Here is a 12,974-nt window from a genome sequence, read left to right as displayed (position 1 = left end):
CTGAGCCACCCAGGTGCCCCAAAGAGTGGAAGTCTTATAACAGATGCAGCAGAACAGAAACAGGGACAAAAGGCTTCCTCTGATTTTCTAGAGTTGTGGGGGAAAGGCAGAAGCTACACAGATCGGCATATTAGATCAGCACAGCGTGTCTTCAATAATTGGAATGAGACCGTGGTGGCTGGGTGAAAAGTCGGTCCGAAGAGGGTGTTGTCCGTGGAGGGGATGGAGAGGCCACGTCCTGGGGTGAGCACTGAGTAAGACGTGGAAGTGTGGAGTCACTGTGTCGCACCTCTGAAAGGAACAGAACATCGTCTGTTAACTCTTCTGGAATTGAAAGAAAAGAAAAGGGTGGTGCGAACTACAGAAAATAGAAGCATTTCTTCCAAGGGTGGGTGACTGGTTCTTGGGATCCTGTAGGGAGTGATTGCGTAGGAATTTGCTTAGGAAGAAATGAGCAAATGATCCCAGCTCTTCACTGGGAAGAGGCAGGCGGGCAACTGGTGTTTCAGGAGCTGCGGGAGAAGCCTTATCCCCGGAAGTGAGGAAGGTGCTCAGATCAGGGCAGCATGTGTCCTGGATTTCAAGCGTTCCCCTTCTAATCACTACAGAGAAAAAGGAATTAAAATGTAAACAAATTTAATCAAAATCTTTAAACGTCCTGTGTGCGTGTGTGCCCCTGGAATGTATATGTAACTCCATAGGCACAAACCACTTCTGGCGGATACGCGTGTTGGGAATACAGATGAGAATAATGTCCTGGCGCTTTGCAGATAGCGCTCTAGACTGGGCTTCTGGAGTGTTTCTGAGTCTGGAAACAGACCAGGAGGGAAAAGGAACCTGGCATTAAGCTAGCACTTAAATATATGTGGCGGGGACAGTATTTTAGGAAGTATTTCCTATTTTATTTTTTATTTTGAGTCATTAGCTCTTTTCCCCTGAAATCCTTTTGAGTTGAGGCTTATTTCCCTAGAGGAAAAAAAAGCACAGACACAGGCCGGGGGAAGGAAAGCAGGAAGCAAGGGAAAGGATCTGATGGGGTGCAAAATGTGGGGAGAAAATAACAAGTATCTTCCACACCTCTTCACACCTTGAGACTGATCTTGGGGGGGCGGGTGTTGGGGTATGGGGTCGGCAAGCCACCTGGCCGGAAGGGGCTGCAGGGGGAGCTGAGGCAGCATCTGTGTTGTAAAGCCGGGTGTTCAAATGTCCTGTGGTGGACATAACGTGTTTCTAGTTGGCGTACGGCAGGGCATTATATAACGTTGAGTCCTGAAGTGAAAATGGGTTCCCTTTGGTTTTTTTCTTCCAGTTCTTCCCATTGTCAAGGAGGAAATCTCGAGTAGAACTTATTAATGTCTTTACTACTATTATTGCCATACCCCTAGCCTTGGGCCTTGGAAGAATCTGTTCTATTCATTGGCTTCCTCCTGTTGAAGGAGAGATGACAATAGCTCCCATAACTGGTGTTCAATAGGCAGGTAGAAAAACATAGACGAGGCATGATAAATAAAGTGAACTTGGATTTCAAAACCGGGAAGTAAATTCCGGGTTTGGATATGTTTCTTTGTAAGTGTGTGTCAAGGGAATAGTTCAAATTCCTCAACGAAATCTGTGATAGGAAGGAAGGGGAAACAGCACTGGGGATTTTCATACTCCAAGCTTCCGGAGCTCCATGAAGCCAGGGGGGTAGAGAATGACATGGAGCAGTCTGGGTGGTTACTACAGATGACTAAGTGGGGTGGGGGGGGGGACACCCGGGAGGCCTGATGCCTCCTGGTCTCTCCGAGGAAGGACCCAAGCAAGGATCTTGGATGTTTCAGAAACAAGGTGCAGCTGGTGCTGGGAGGTACCTGTGGGCTGCCTGGCTTCTCTCCCCCGGCTCCCTCCAGCCTGCCACTACCCTTCTCCTCTAGTGCGCTCTTCTGTGCTCAGGAAAAATTAAGAAGCTTAATTTAAAAAGTCAAATTTGACTTCATCTTGCTGTTTATTTTACTGCTAACCTCGTTGTGAAATCTGCGCGGCTTGGGCCTCGGAGCATCCCTTCTCCCTAGCTGGATCCCACTGGGCTCTTTCCACCCCGCCCGTCCCCATATCATCACAGAGGCCCTTGCTTCCCCCCGTGCTCGAGGTCTGCGTTGCTTTTGCCAGTTTCTAAGAACTGAGATTCCATCTCTGAGAGATGTGGGCTGAGCCGGGACAAAGGGCTGTCTGGACTCTGTGACATTTACTGGAAGGTTCTAGCTAGCTCTCTGCATGTGGCCAGTTACCATAAAGCTAAAATAGAATAAAGCCCGATACAAATGTTAGTTGCCATTGTAGCTAATTCTTTCTTTTGTTTTTTTTTTTTTTTTAGATTTTTATTTTTTAACTTATTTGACAGAGAGAGAGAGAAATCACAAGTAGGCAGACAGTTAGGCAGAGAGAGAGAAAGAGGGGAAGCAGGCTCCCCGCCGAGCAGAGAGCCTGATGCGGGGCTTGATCCCAGGACCCCGAGACCATGACCTGAGCCAAAGGCAGCGGCTTAATCCATTGAGCCACCCAGGTGCCCCACCTTTGCAGCTAATTCTGTCACTCCTGGAGGGGTGGGCAGTTTGTCCTGGGGGGCTGGACGAGGCTTTAGGATTACCACACACGTCAGGAGCCTGAGGAAGCTTGGCCTGCACGAGGCATAGCAGCTCACGGTGCAGCAGCCGGTGAGGTGCCGGTGGAAGAAGGGATCCCCCGTGGGCGATGCCCGGGCACAGGGCCCGGCAGCTGCTGGGGGAGAGTGGAGGAAGAGTGGCTTTGGAAGTTCCTGGTGAAGGGCGGTCTGGGGGCCCCTTGGGGGTGTGGCTTCTGAGGAGGGAGTTTTCCAGGCTGGGTGTATGAGAGCGGCGCTGGGACCCTGCCAAGGTGACCCTATAACCTACAAATGGTGCTGCGCAGAAAGAAGCGCACGCTTTCTGTAGCAGAAGGGGGTCAACAGCTGGTGCGGACTGGGCCTGGCATCTGAGAGGTGTGTTCGCGTTTGGCCGCAAGGACAGCTGCCTCACATCTGCCTTCTGTTCCGCCTGGATTATGATAACTAATCTGCCAGTGGTCTCTCCACGTAGCCTTTCACAAGCAAGCCTGACGCTTGCAATGAAGCTTTGCTCTTTGGGCGACGGGACTGTGCAATGCGTGGTTCTGGTGATAGTGTCAGGCTTAACACTTTCTTCTTCTGGGGTCATTGGGGTAAAGCGACGCTTTTAAGTGTGGGGCACACAGCTCTAGGGGCATATAAAATGCTTCTAGGTGCTTCAGGTCACTTCAGGTCACTATACAAAGTTCCGTCGTGAGGTAAGACATGGGTGCCCTTTCGTTTTTCTTCCAATTCCTTCCTTCCTTCCAATTCCATTTTCTTCCAACACTTTATCAAGGAGAAAATCTTAATTAGAGGTTATTATGTCTTTATGCTCCTAGAACATTTACTAGTCTCCATTTTATTTATTTATTTTAAAGATTTTATCTATTTATTTGAGAGAGAAAGAGAGAGCGAGTATGAGTGGGGGAGAGGGAGAAGGAGAAGCAGACTCCCTGGCGAGCAGGAGCCCAATGTGGGGCTCGATCCTGGGACTCTGGGATCATGACCTGGGCTGAAGGCAGACACTCAACCCACTGAGCCACCCAGGCACCCTGCTAGTCTACATTTTAAATAAAGAAGAAGCCTTAAGCTCAGCGCTGGGTACAAGGAATAGTATCTAGAAATACTGTTTTGTTTTCATTGTACAGTGGGTTTTTTCTTTCTTTAAAAATTTTGAATTCCAGTATAATTAAGATATAGTTATATTGGTTTCGGGCATATGAGATAGTGACCAACTATACATGACTCGATGCTCCTCTTGGTCATTGTACAGTTTCTGTTTTATTGTTATCTTCCAGTCGTGGCAAATTCTACTGGAATCCTACAAAATTCCTTTTTATAGAAATAAATTGGGTAAGTTCAAAAGATGGTTGGCTTAAGGAAAGAAATGATGACCATAGGTGATACGTGGATATGGGAAAAATTGTGGATGTATGATGGGAGTAACTGAAGTATCGACAAGTAGACTGGAGAAGGGAGTGATACCAGCCATAACCAGATGCATTCAGCAGGCGAGCAGAAGCTCGGTCGTTTGTTGCTGGCACCATGCTGATGTCCAGAGGCGGGGTGGGGGAAAAAGAAGCAGGGCAGCGGACAGGGGCCGGATCACCCAGGGTGTTGGGTGTCTCCTGAGATGCTTGGACTTGTCCTCTGGGCCCTGGGGAGCCATTGAAGACTTTCAGACACGAGAGGGAAACCATCAGGGAAGAGACTAAAAGGAAACAGAGAGAGACAAGGGAGGGAGAACAGGGGGTCTCTAGAGTGAGGCTGTCGCCAATAGCATCAAGTACAGTGAGAAGGTAGAGGGGAATGGCTGTCTCCTGCCATTGGCATTGGGACAGCTCAGACTCAAGCACGTGTGGTGTAGACTGTAGCGGTCCTGGGTGATGGCATTGGGAATAGGTAAAGTTCCAACATGCCGAGGGATGAAGGAGAAGTGGAAACAAAAGTTGGTGGTCTGCTCTTCTGGAATATTTAGATGAAAAGTGGAAGAGTCAGGAAAGTAAATAAAGTTGGCTTGTGTGTTAATTTGCTTTATTTTGCGTAAAGAGATCCACTTCTTAAAAAAAAGATTTTATTTATTTATTTGACAGAGATCAAGTAGGCAGAGAGGCAGGCAGAGAGAGAGGGAGAAGCTGGCTCCCCACTGAGCAGGAGAGCCCGACGACTTGGGGCTTGATTCCAGGACCCTGAGGTCGTGACCTGAGCCGAAGGCAGAGGCTTTAACCCACTGAGCCACCCAGGTGACTAAGATCCACTTCTTTTTTACCAGCTAAGATTATAGGAAAGATGTAGGAGAGGGGGGATTTGACGGACTCAGGAATGAGTCAGGCCGTTCACCACCACAGGCTGCCTTCCATTAGAGAACAGAGATCTCTCTGTCTTACTAACACCGTGAATGCTAACTTCATGAGTTTGTCAGAGATTTTAGCTACAAGTGACTTTTTATTTTTTATTGTTTGAGACACATTCGTGTCCAAGAGAGATCAAGGATATTAACTCTTTATCTTTGTATGTTGCCTGTGCTTGTCCCTGTACTGACTTTATTATTCACAAGGTAACATCTCTGAATGGTAGCAAAGATGGCCTTCATGTCCTATTCGATGGCTGTTATAAGCAATGATCACAAATTGGGTGGCTTGATATGACAGGAATTTTTTCTCTCATAATTCTGGAGGGCAGGAGCCTGACAGCAAGGTGTTGGGAAGCTTGATTCCCTCAGGGGAAGCTGCGGGCCCATCACTCTATCATCTGGCTCCTGCTTGCTGCTTGTAACTACGGAACTCCTCTCTGCTGTCACCCTTAGGTGACTGTCCTCTTGTGTGTCCCTCCTGCTCTGTCTCCTTTTCTGGAAGGCTCATACGTCACACCCACCTCTGGATTTAGGGGCAACCCTATTGCAGGATGATCTCATGGTGAGATCCTTACCTTAATGATATCAGCAGAGGCCCTTATTCCAAATAAGGTCCCATTCTGAGGTTCTGGGTGGACATATATTTATTTTTTGGTGAGGAGAGACACAGTTCAACCCACTACACTTATTGAATTAAGAATTAATTTAATAAATAAATAAAATTAAAAAAGAATTTCACCGTTTATGGAAGGATGATATAGAAAATAATAATTTGAACTACATTTTTATGCCTTAAAAAATTGAGATGTAATTCACATGCCATTTATTTATTTATTTATTTATTTATTTATTTAAAAGATTTTATTTGTTTGAGAGAGAGAGAGAGAGCATTAGAGAAAGAGAGAGAGAGAGAAAGAGCACAAGCAGGGGGAACAGCAGGCAGAGGGAGAGGCAGGCTCCCCACCAAGCAGGGAGTCTGACGTGGGGCTTGATCCCACGACCCTGGGGTCATGACCTGAGCTGAAGGCAGATGCTTAACTGACTAAGCCACCCAGATGTCCCCAAATTCACCTTTTTAAAGTATACATTTCACTGGCTTCTTCTTCTTCTTCTTTTTTTTTTTTTTTGAAGAGTTTATTCATTTATTAGAGAGAGAGAACAGGAGCAGGGGAAGAGGGAGAGGGAGAAGCAGGCTCCCTGCTGAGCTGGGACCCTGATGCGGGGCTCGATCCCAGGACTTTGAGATCATGATCTGAACTGAAGGTAGCTGTTTAACCGACTGAGCCCCCCAGGTGCCCCCACAGTTCGCTGCTTTTAATACACTGATGGGGTTGTTCAAGCATCTCTGCTTCCTAATTCTAGATCGTTTGTCGCACCCCCCACCCGCCCTCCCATGCAAATCCCATACCTACCGCATTCACTCCCTATTTCCCCCTGACCCAGCCTCTGGAAACCACTAAATTATATCCAGTCTCTATGGATTTGCCTCTTCTGAGCACTTCATATAAATGGAATCATACAATATGTGGCCTTTTGCCTCTGGCTTCTTTCCCTTAGTCTGTTCCCAGCATTCATCCATCTTGTGCACGTGTTAGCATTTCATTCCTAAATTAGAGCTCTCCGGAGAAGCAGAGCTAATAGGGTATGTCTGTCTCCCTCCCTTTCTCTCTGTTATATACACACAGAACGAATAGGATATGTATGAACTAATAGTATTTCTCTGACTTTCTCTTGATTTATATCCTCTATCTCTCATATATATGTATGAAATATATATATATACATGAAGTACATATGATATATATATGAAATATATTTATTTTATCCAAGTATTCCAGAGGAGCAAGATCTATGTTTGTGTGTGTGTGTGTGTGTGTGTGTGTGTGTAACATCACAGAGGGAGGGACAGAGGGAGAGCTACAGGGAGACTGACTGATTTTAAAGAATTGGCTCATGTGATTATGGAATTTGGCAAGTTCAAAATCTGCAGGATAGGCTGGCAGGAAGAGCTGGTGTTGCAGGTCAAGTGTAAAGGTTGGATTCTGGTAGAATTCCCTCTTAGCTCAGGGAGAGTCACTTTTGTTCTGTGCAGGGTTTCAGTGGACTGCATGAAGCCCACACGCTATGGAACGGAAATCTACTTTACTGAAAGCCCACTCATTACAATATTAGTCTCTCCCCAAGACACCCTCCCAGGGTCCTCCCAGTGTTGCACCAAATATCTGGCTGTGGGCCAGCCCAGGTGACGCATAATATTAACCATTACAATTCCTTTGTATGCCGAATAATATTCCACCATTGGGACCCACCACTCACCGTGTATGCATTCAAAATGTAATGGACATTATGATCGTTTTCACTTTTTGGCTATTATGAGCAAGGCTGTTAGCAGGATTTGTGTGGAGTTTTTGAGCGCATTTCTCTGTCTGTTGCAAAACCATGCTTGAAGACCTTGACTCCTGGTTTATCCCAGTCTTGCTTTTTACGACTTATGCAGTACATTTCCCTGTGAATTCTCAACCAGGAATATGTAGACCTTTCCAGAAAACTATTAAATTTTAAGTTGGCAGGCAAACATGATTATTGTAGAAAATCTCTTCTGGAAAGAAAAATATTCTTTTTCAGATTTCCCTCCCTGTGTTGAGTCAAAATAATTTTATTATAATATTGCTTTCATGTATACAATATATATAAACTTAACACTGTATAAAAATTTCTTAATCTTGCTACATTTTAAAAAAGTGGTTAACAGATTTTTTTCACCATTTTTAAGATTTTATTTACTTGAGAGAGAGAGAGAGAGAGAGAGAAAGGACACGAGTTGGGGGGAGGAGTAGGGGAGAGAATCTCAGGCAGCTTCCTTGCTGAGCATGGAGCCTGACGGCGGCGGGGTGGGGGTGGGCACAATCTCACAATCCTGAGATGATGACCCAAGCCAAAACCCAGAGCCAGCCCAACTGACTGAGCCACACAGGTGCCCCAATCTTGCTACATTTTTACCATTGTAAAATTAGACCAATTAGAAAGCAAAGTGGAGTGTAAAAGTTGAATTGAAAACATTAGTGATATTAATTCAACGTGCTGGATTATATTATTTCGCTACAATCACCATTAATTAGAATGTGTAGTATCCATTGCTTGTGGCCTGGATTCTTCTGAAGTCTCACATGCCTGTGGTCTAGGACAGAGCATTTAGTCTAGCCCGTGTTTTAACTGAAAGCTGCAGATGTGCTGTTTGTATATGCACAGTGACATAGTTTGGCCTTCCCTCGGCGGGAACACATTATTATGTAGTAAGTCCACCATTGCTCTTAGAATAATTAAAGTAGTACTACTAATTGGCACAAACATGGGTTTTTGTGCAAATGGAAGTGCAGGCACTGAAATCATGTTGCAGAACCCCAGGGGACCCAGAAGAAGCTTTGTGTAACTCCTGTAACACCAGTTGCTTCTTAACCTGTGTCAGTTATGATTAGCTTCAGTGAAATATATTGGAACACCCCTGTAATAACAGTGGCTTAGACAGAAGAGCCCTTTCTCATGGAAAAGAAGGCCTGCCATGCTTAGCAGAATGGCTCTGTGGTATCGGCGGCGCTGGCTTGTTCTTTCTGCCGCACTGTTCTGGCAAGAGCTTTCATCTTCAATGCTGCTTCCTGACACAAGCTAGCTGCTGGGGCTCTGGCCTCATTCCAGCCACTGGCGAGGAGGAAAGCCAGGAGGACACCCTGTAGGCCACTTTCCAGGAACAATGCAATGCTTTGTATCTCTGTTGGCCAGAACTTAGTCCCTAGGCCTCCCTTAGATGAAGTCAGCTTGAGAAATGGGTCTATTGTGGGCAGTAAGAACAAAAGACAGAATAGATATTGGGTGGAGAGGTATCGGCTTTTCATCTGTACCATGTGGCCCAATTTTAGTAGGGAACTGTACCCCCAAATCAGTAGTCAGACAACCAAAACCTGAAAAACCATTGTTACCTTCATTTAACCTCTCATGGAAACACCAAAGGGGAATAATATCCTTTAGCCAGCAGCAAAGGTCTCTTCCTCTTGCTAACTCTTTTGATCATCTCCCATGCAAGACAGCAGCTCCCCAGGCTCCTTCTCTACTCTAGAACTTTCTCCAACCCAGTCAGTGCACCCTTTCTTTATATATATTTCTTGTAACCTACCATCTTGGGCTCAGTGGCTCTCCAATGGTAGGTTGGAATTGAGTTTGAACTCTTCCTACTTTGAATGTGTGCAGCGAGCAGAACCTACAAGGAAGGACTTCTCGGGCTGTAGAGTGGTGGCAGTGGATGTGTGCTCAGACTGCCGAGTCGAACATCTTCTGTTTTCTGCTTCAATTTCCCTCTGCTGAAATCCTTGTGGTTCTCTTTAGTAAGGGCGCAGCGTGTCTTTGGGCCGCGGGGATGCTCTCCCTGTTTGCGGTTCCCAGTTTTCAGGGCACATGTGTGTAGAGTTGAGCTCCCACAGCGTTGCATTTTCAATGCAGCTTCTTGAAAGCCCTCCAGCTAGAGAATTTAGATCCTCTGGGGGATTCAACCCATCAGATTTTAAATTCCATCACCATCTCTTTCCGAGCCTTGGGCCTGTTTAATATGAGAGAGAATTGTTCATGGATTTTGACATTTTTTCGCTCCAGGAGGCTGACACTAGGCAGAGTGTTCCCTGGATGTAAAGCCTCCTTGGAGCCTTCTCCATCTCTGCTGGGGTCTGGGTGGCACATATGCCTTGTCAATGACCAGTTCTGCCCCACTGGAAGACCATTAGGGACACAGGCTCTTGTTGAACTGTGGCTGGATCTGGGAAGCTCCTTTTGGAGGATTAAGAAACCAGCTTAGCCACACCCCACTTCCCAGAATCTTGGTTGTTGGGTTTGATTTAGGAGCGCGAGGTCTCTGTCATCCCCTGGCTTTTAGTTCTGTTCTGGTGGCTTGGCTCAGAGCTCCATGACTTGCCTTTGCTCCCGGATGACGAGATTTGAGGCAGCCTTTAGGATTGTGATAAAGTCTCATATTTTTTGGAAATTTTTGGCTATGAGTGCTCCTCATTAGGACCTGATTTATGGACTTCTAACTCTCCAAGCTGTGTTCCGTCACTTTTGGTAGATAGCCCACTGTAAATGTTTTTCTAATCTGAGTAGAAAGGCTGAACATATCCTTTAATACAAGCTTTTGAATTCAGTATCCCAATCCCAGCAAATTTCCACTTGGCCGCATAGTCTTTCTGTAGCGTGTGATGGTTTGCACATGAGGGGAATCTCTTTGTTTTAAAAGGAGATAACTTTGTTTTGAAATTGATAAAGATTTCAGTCATGCAATGTCCCCCAATTTGTAACATATTTGATAGTCGACTGACTACATTATTTAGAGCAGTAGCTGATCTAATTTATTTATTTATTTTTAAAAAAGATGTATTTATTTATTTGACAGAGAGAGAGAGATAGAGAGATAGATCACAAGTAGGCAGGCAGAGCAAGAGGGGGAAGCAAGCACGCTGCTGACCAGAGAGCCGGATGGGGCTCCATCCTAGGACCCTGAGATCATGACTTGAACGGAAGGCAGAGGCTTAACACATTGTGTCACCCAGGTGCCCCGGCTGATCTAATTTATAAATAAATATACATATATGTTCATAAAGGTTTATGGGTAGGATGCACATTGTATTGATCATGTGGGTTTTCATAACTTGGAATCTGTGCATGATCTCCAAGGTCAGCCTCTGCAGACCTGCACTTAGTGGGTGGTAGAAACTTGGTCTTCTAGTGCCATTTCATTGGCTCAAAAACTGACTCTGAATTCCTTCCCTCCACCGTGGTTGGCCTGGTATCGCCTGTGGATTTCTCAAGCGGCAGTGGTGGTTTTTATGCCTTTCCCATTGCAAGTCCCACAACAGCTGTCAGTTTCCCGAGGATTTCCTTTCTCCTGCATGGAGGCAGTTCAAAGCTTTGAACTTGTCCAGGCATGGCTGCCATCAGCCTCCTCTCTGCGGGAACAGAAACTAAATTTCTTAAGAAGTCGTGTGTGTTATAGTAGATGAAAGCAAATTTCCGTTATCTAATTTCAGAACATTTTCATCAACCCTGAAAACAACCCATTGGCCGTTATCCCGCAGTGCCCCCTCCCACCGGTCCCTGGCCTTTTCTGGATCTTTCGTATGAATGGAATAGTACGCTAAGGGGTCTCTCCTGACTGGCTTCTCCCCTTTAGCAAAAGGTTTTCGAGGCTCATCCATAGCATGTATCTGTGCTTCATTCCTTCTTATTGGTGAATAACATTCCTTTGCCTGGATGTACAACATTTTATTTGTCTACTCACCGGTTGATGGATATTTGGGTTGTTGTTACTTTTTGGCGATTATCAATAGAGCTGCTGTGAACATTTGTGGACAGGTTTTATGTGACAGAAGTTTTTAATTCTCTCGAATATATAAACCTAGAAGTGGAATTGCTGGCTCATGAGTTAACTCTGTGTTTAATATTTTGAAAACTGGAAAAACTGTTTCCCACAGCTGCACCACTGTGCCTTCCCACCAGCAGTGTGTGAGGGTTCCAATTTCTCCACACCCTCGCCAACACTTGCTGCTGTCTCTCTTTTTGACTGCAGCCATCCCCGTGGATGCTGAATGGTAGCTCGTTCATACTTATTTGTAATGGTCGCTGTTAAAAATTTTGTGTCGGATATGTAAAACTACCTCCAATTCTTTTTTTAAAAAAATGTGGTAAAATATCCATAACATAAAAGTTACCATTTGAACCATTTTTACCTGCTCAATTCAGTGGCATTAAATACATTCACAGTGTTGTGCGACCGTCACCACCATCCATTTCCAGAACTTTTCATCCTTCCAAACCGAAACCCGGTGCCCACTAAATAACTCCCCATTCCTCCCCTGGCGATGGAATTCTGTTCCACATTTTCTCTCTATGAATTAGCCTATCCAGGTACCTCATAGAAATAGAATTATACAATATCTGTTTCTTTGTGTCTGGCTTATTTTATCTGTTGTAATGTCCAAAATTCACCCATGTTATGGTATTGATCAGAATTTCAACATTTTGGTCAAATTCTTTTTTGTAAGCAGATCTGGCAAAATTTTAAATACTAAGCTAATAAAGAAAATGTGCCTCATGCTCCAGAATGCTCTTTGTGTTGGCTTTAAGCTCCTGGGACAGCTTCCAAGAGAGAGGCACCCTCACACCTTCCCTCTTGTTTGCAGTGGGATGCTGTGGCCGTCTCATGCCTCCTATATTCATTGGTCAAGTCTGAAGGCATTAGTTCTGAAATATTGCTGTTCTAGATTTTCCTTACAGTAGTAATGAAGACTCACTGAGGGGATTTTAGGTGGGCTTCCTTGTCATAGACAACTAGCAGAGGAGATATTTTACTTATCCTAGTGTTTCTATGCTGGGGATGACCCTTTCATAAGGCCCAAAGTGCAAGTTGCTTTGCCTATGGAGTATATTAGAATCTGTGAGTAAGTACCAGCAGACTTTATTTGAATATTTCACCCCAGAATCATGCTATCTACCTTTTGTCTCATTGATTTTCTAAATAATGGTCCTCTGACATGTTTATAAGCTGTAACTGCCTTAAGACATGTTTGTCCAGCATGTATGCTCAGCAAAGTCTGTATAACTGGGATGGATTCCATTCTTTATTTAGAAAAAAGTTATTAAGTGAATTTTATTGACTTCTAGTTTTATCTTGTTGATACAATTGTCCAAAAACAAATACGGTAGAAATTATTAGCATTCCCTTAACTTTGTAGATTAAAGCTTTGGAACAGACCAAAATTATTGAAGACCTAAGTAAGTCCAGAGACAAACTTGAGAAGATGAAGGAGAAAGCTGAGAAAAAGCTAATGTCTGTCAAGTCAGAACTGGATACCACAGAGCACGAGGCTCAGGAGGATGAGAGGGCCAGGAGCATGATGGAAGTGGTAGCCAGCGAAACGAAGATGCTCAAGAAGTCTCTGGAAGAAGCAGAAATGAGAGAAAAGCAGGTGGGTAGAAATCTGG

General features: G+C 44.9%; 1 protein-coding gene across 3 annotated transcripts in view; it reads left to right on the top strand.

Annotated features, from left to right (window-relative positions):
* Positions 1-12,974, top strand: part of CCDC170 (coiled-coil domain containing 170) — a 94,647-nt gene that overhangs the window by 78,326 nt on the left and 3,347 nt on the right. For all 3 annotated transcript variants that reach the window (XM_059176763.1, XM_059176762.1, XM_059176764.1), the window contains exon 11: positions 12,725-12,958. In XM_059176763.1, coding sequence (XP_059032746.1) covers positions 12,725-12,958 — 234 coding nt within the window. The remainder of the gene's footprint in view (positions 1-12,724; positions 12,959-12,974) is intronic.

Source organism: Mustela lutreola, chromosome 6 (assembly GCF_030435805.1).
Source record: "Mustela lutreola isolate mMusLut2 chromosome 6, mMusLut2.pri, whole genome shotgun sequence".
In the NCBI taxonomy this organism is placed as follows: Eukaryota; Metazoa; Chordata; class Mammalia; order Carnivora; family Mustelidae; genus Mustela; species Mustela lutreola.
This window is presented reverse-complemented; position numbering and strand designations above follow the sequence as displayed.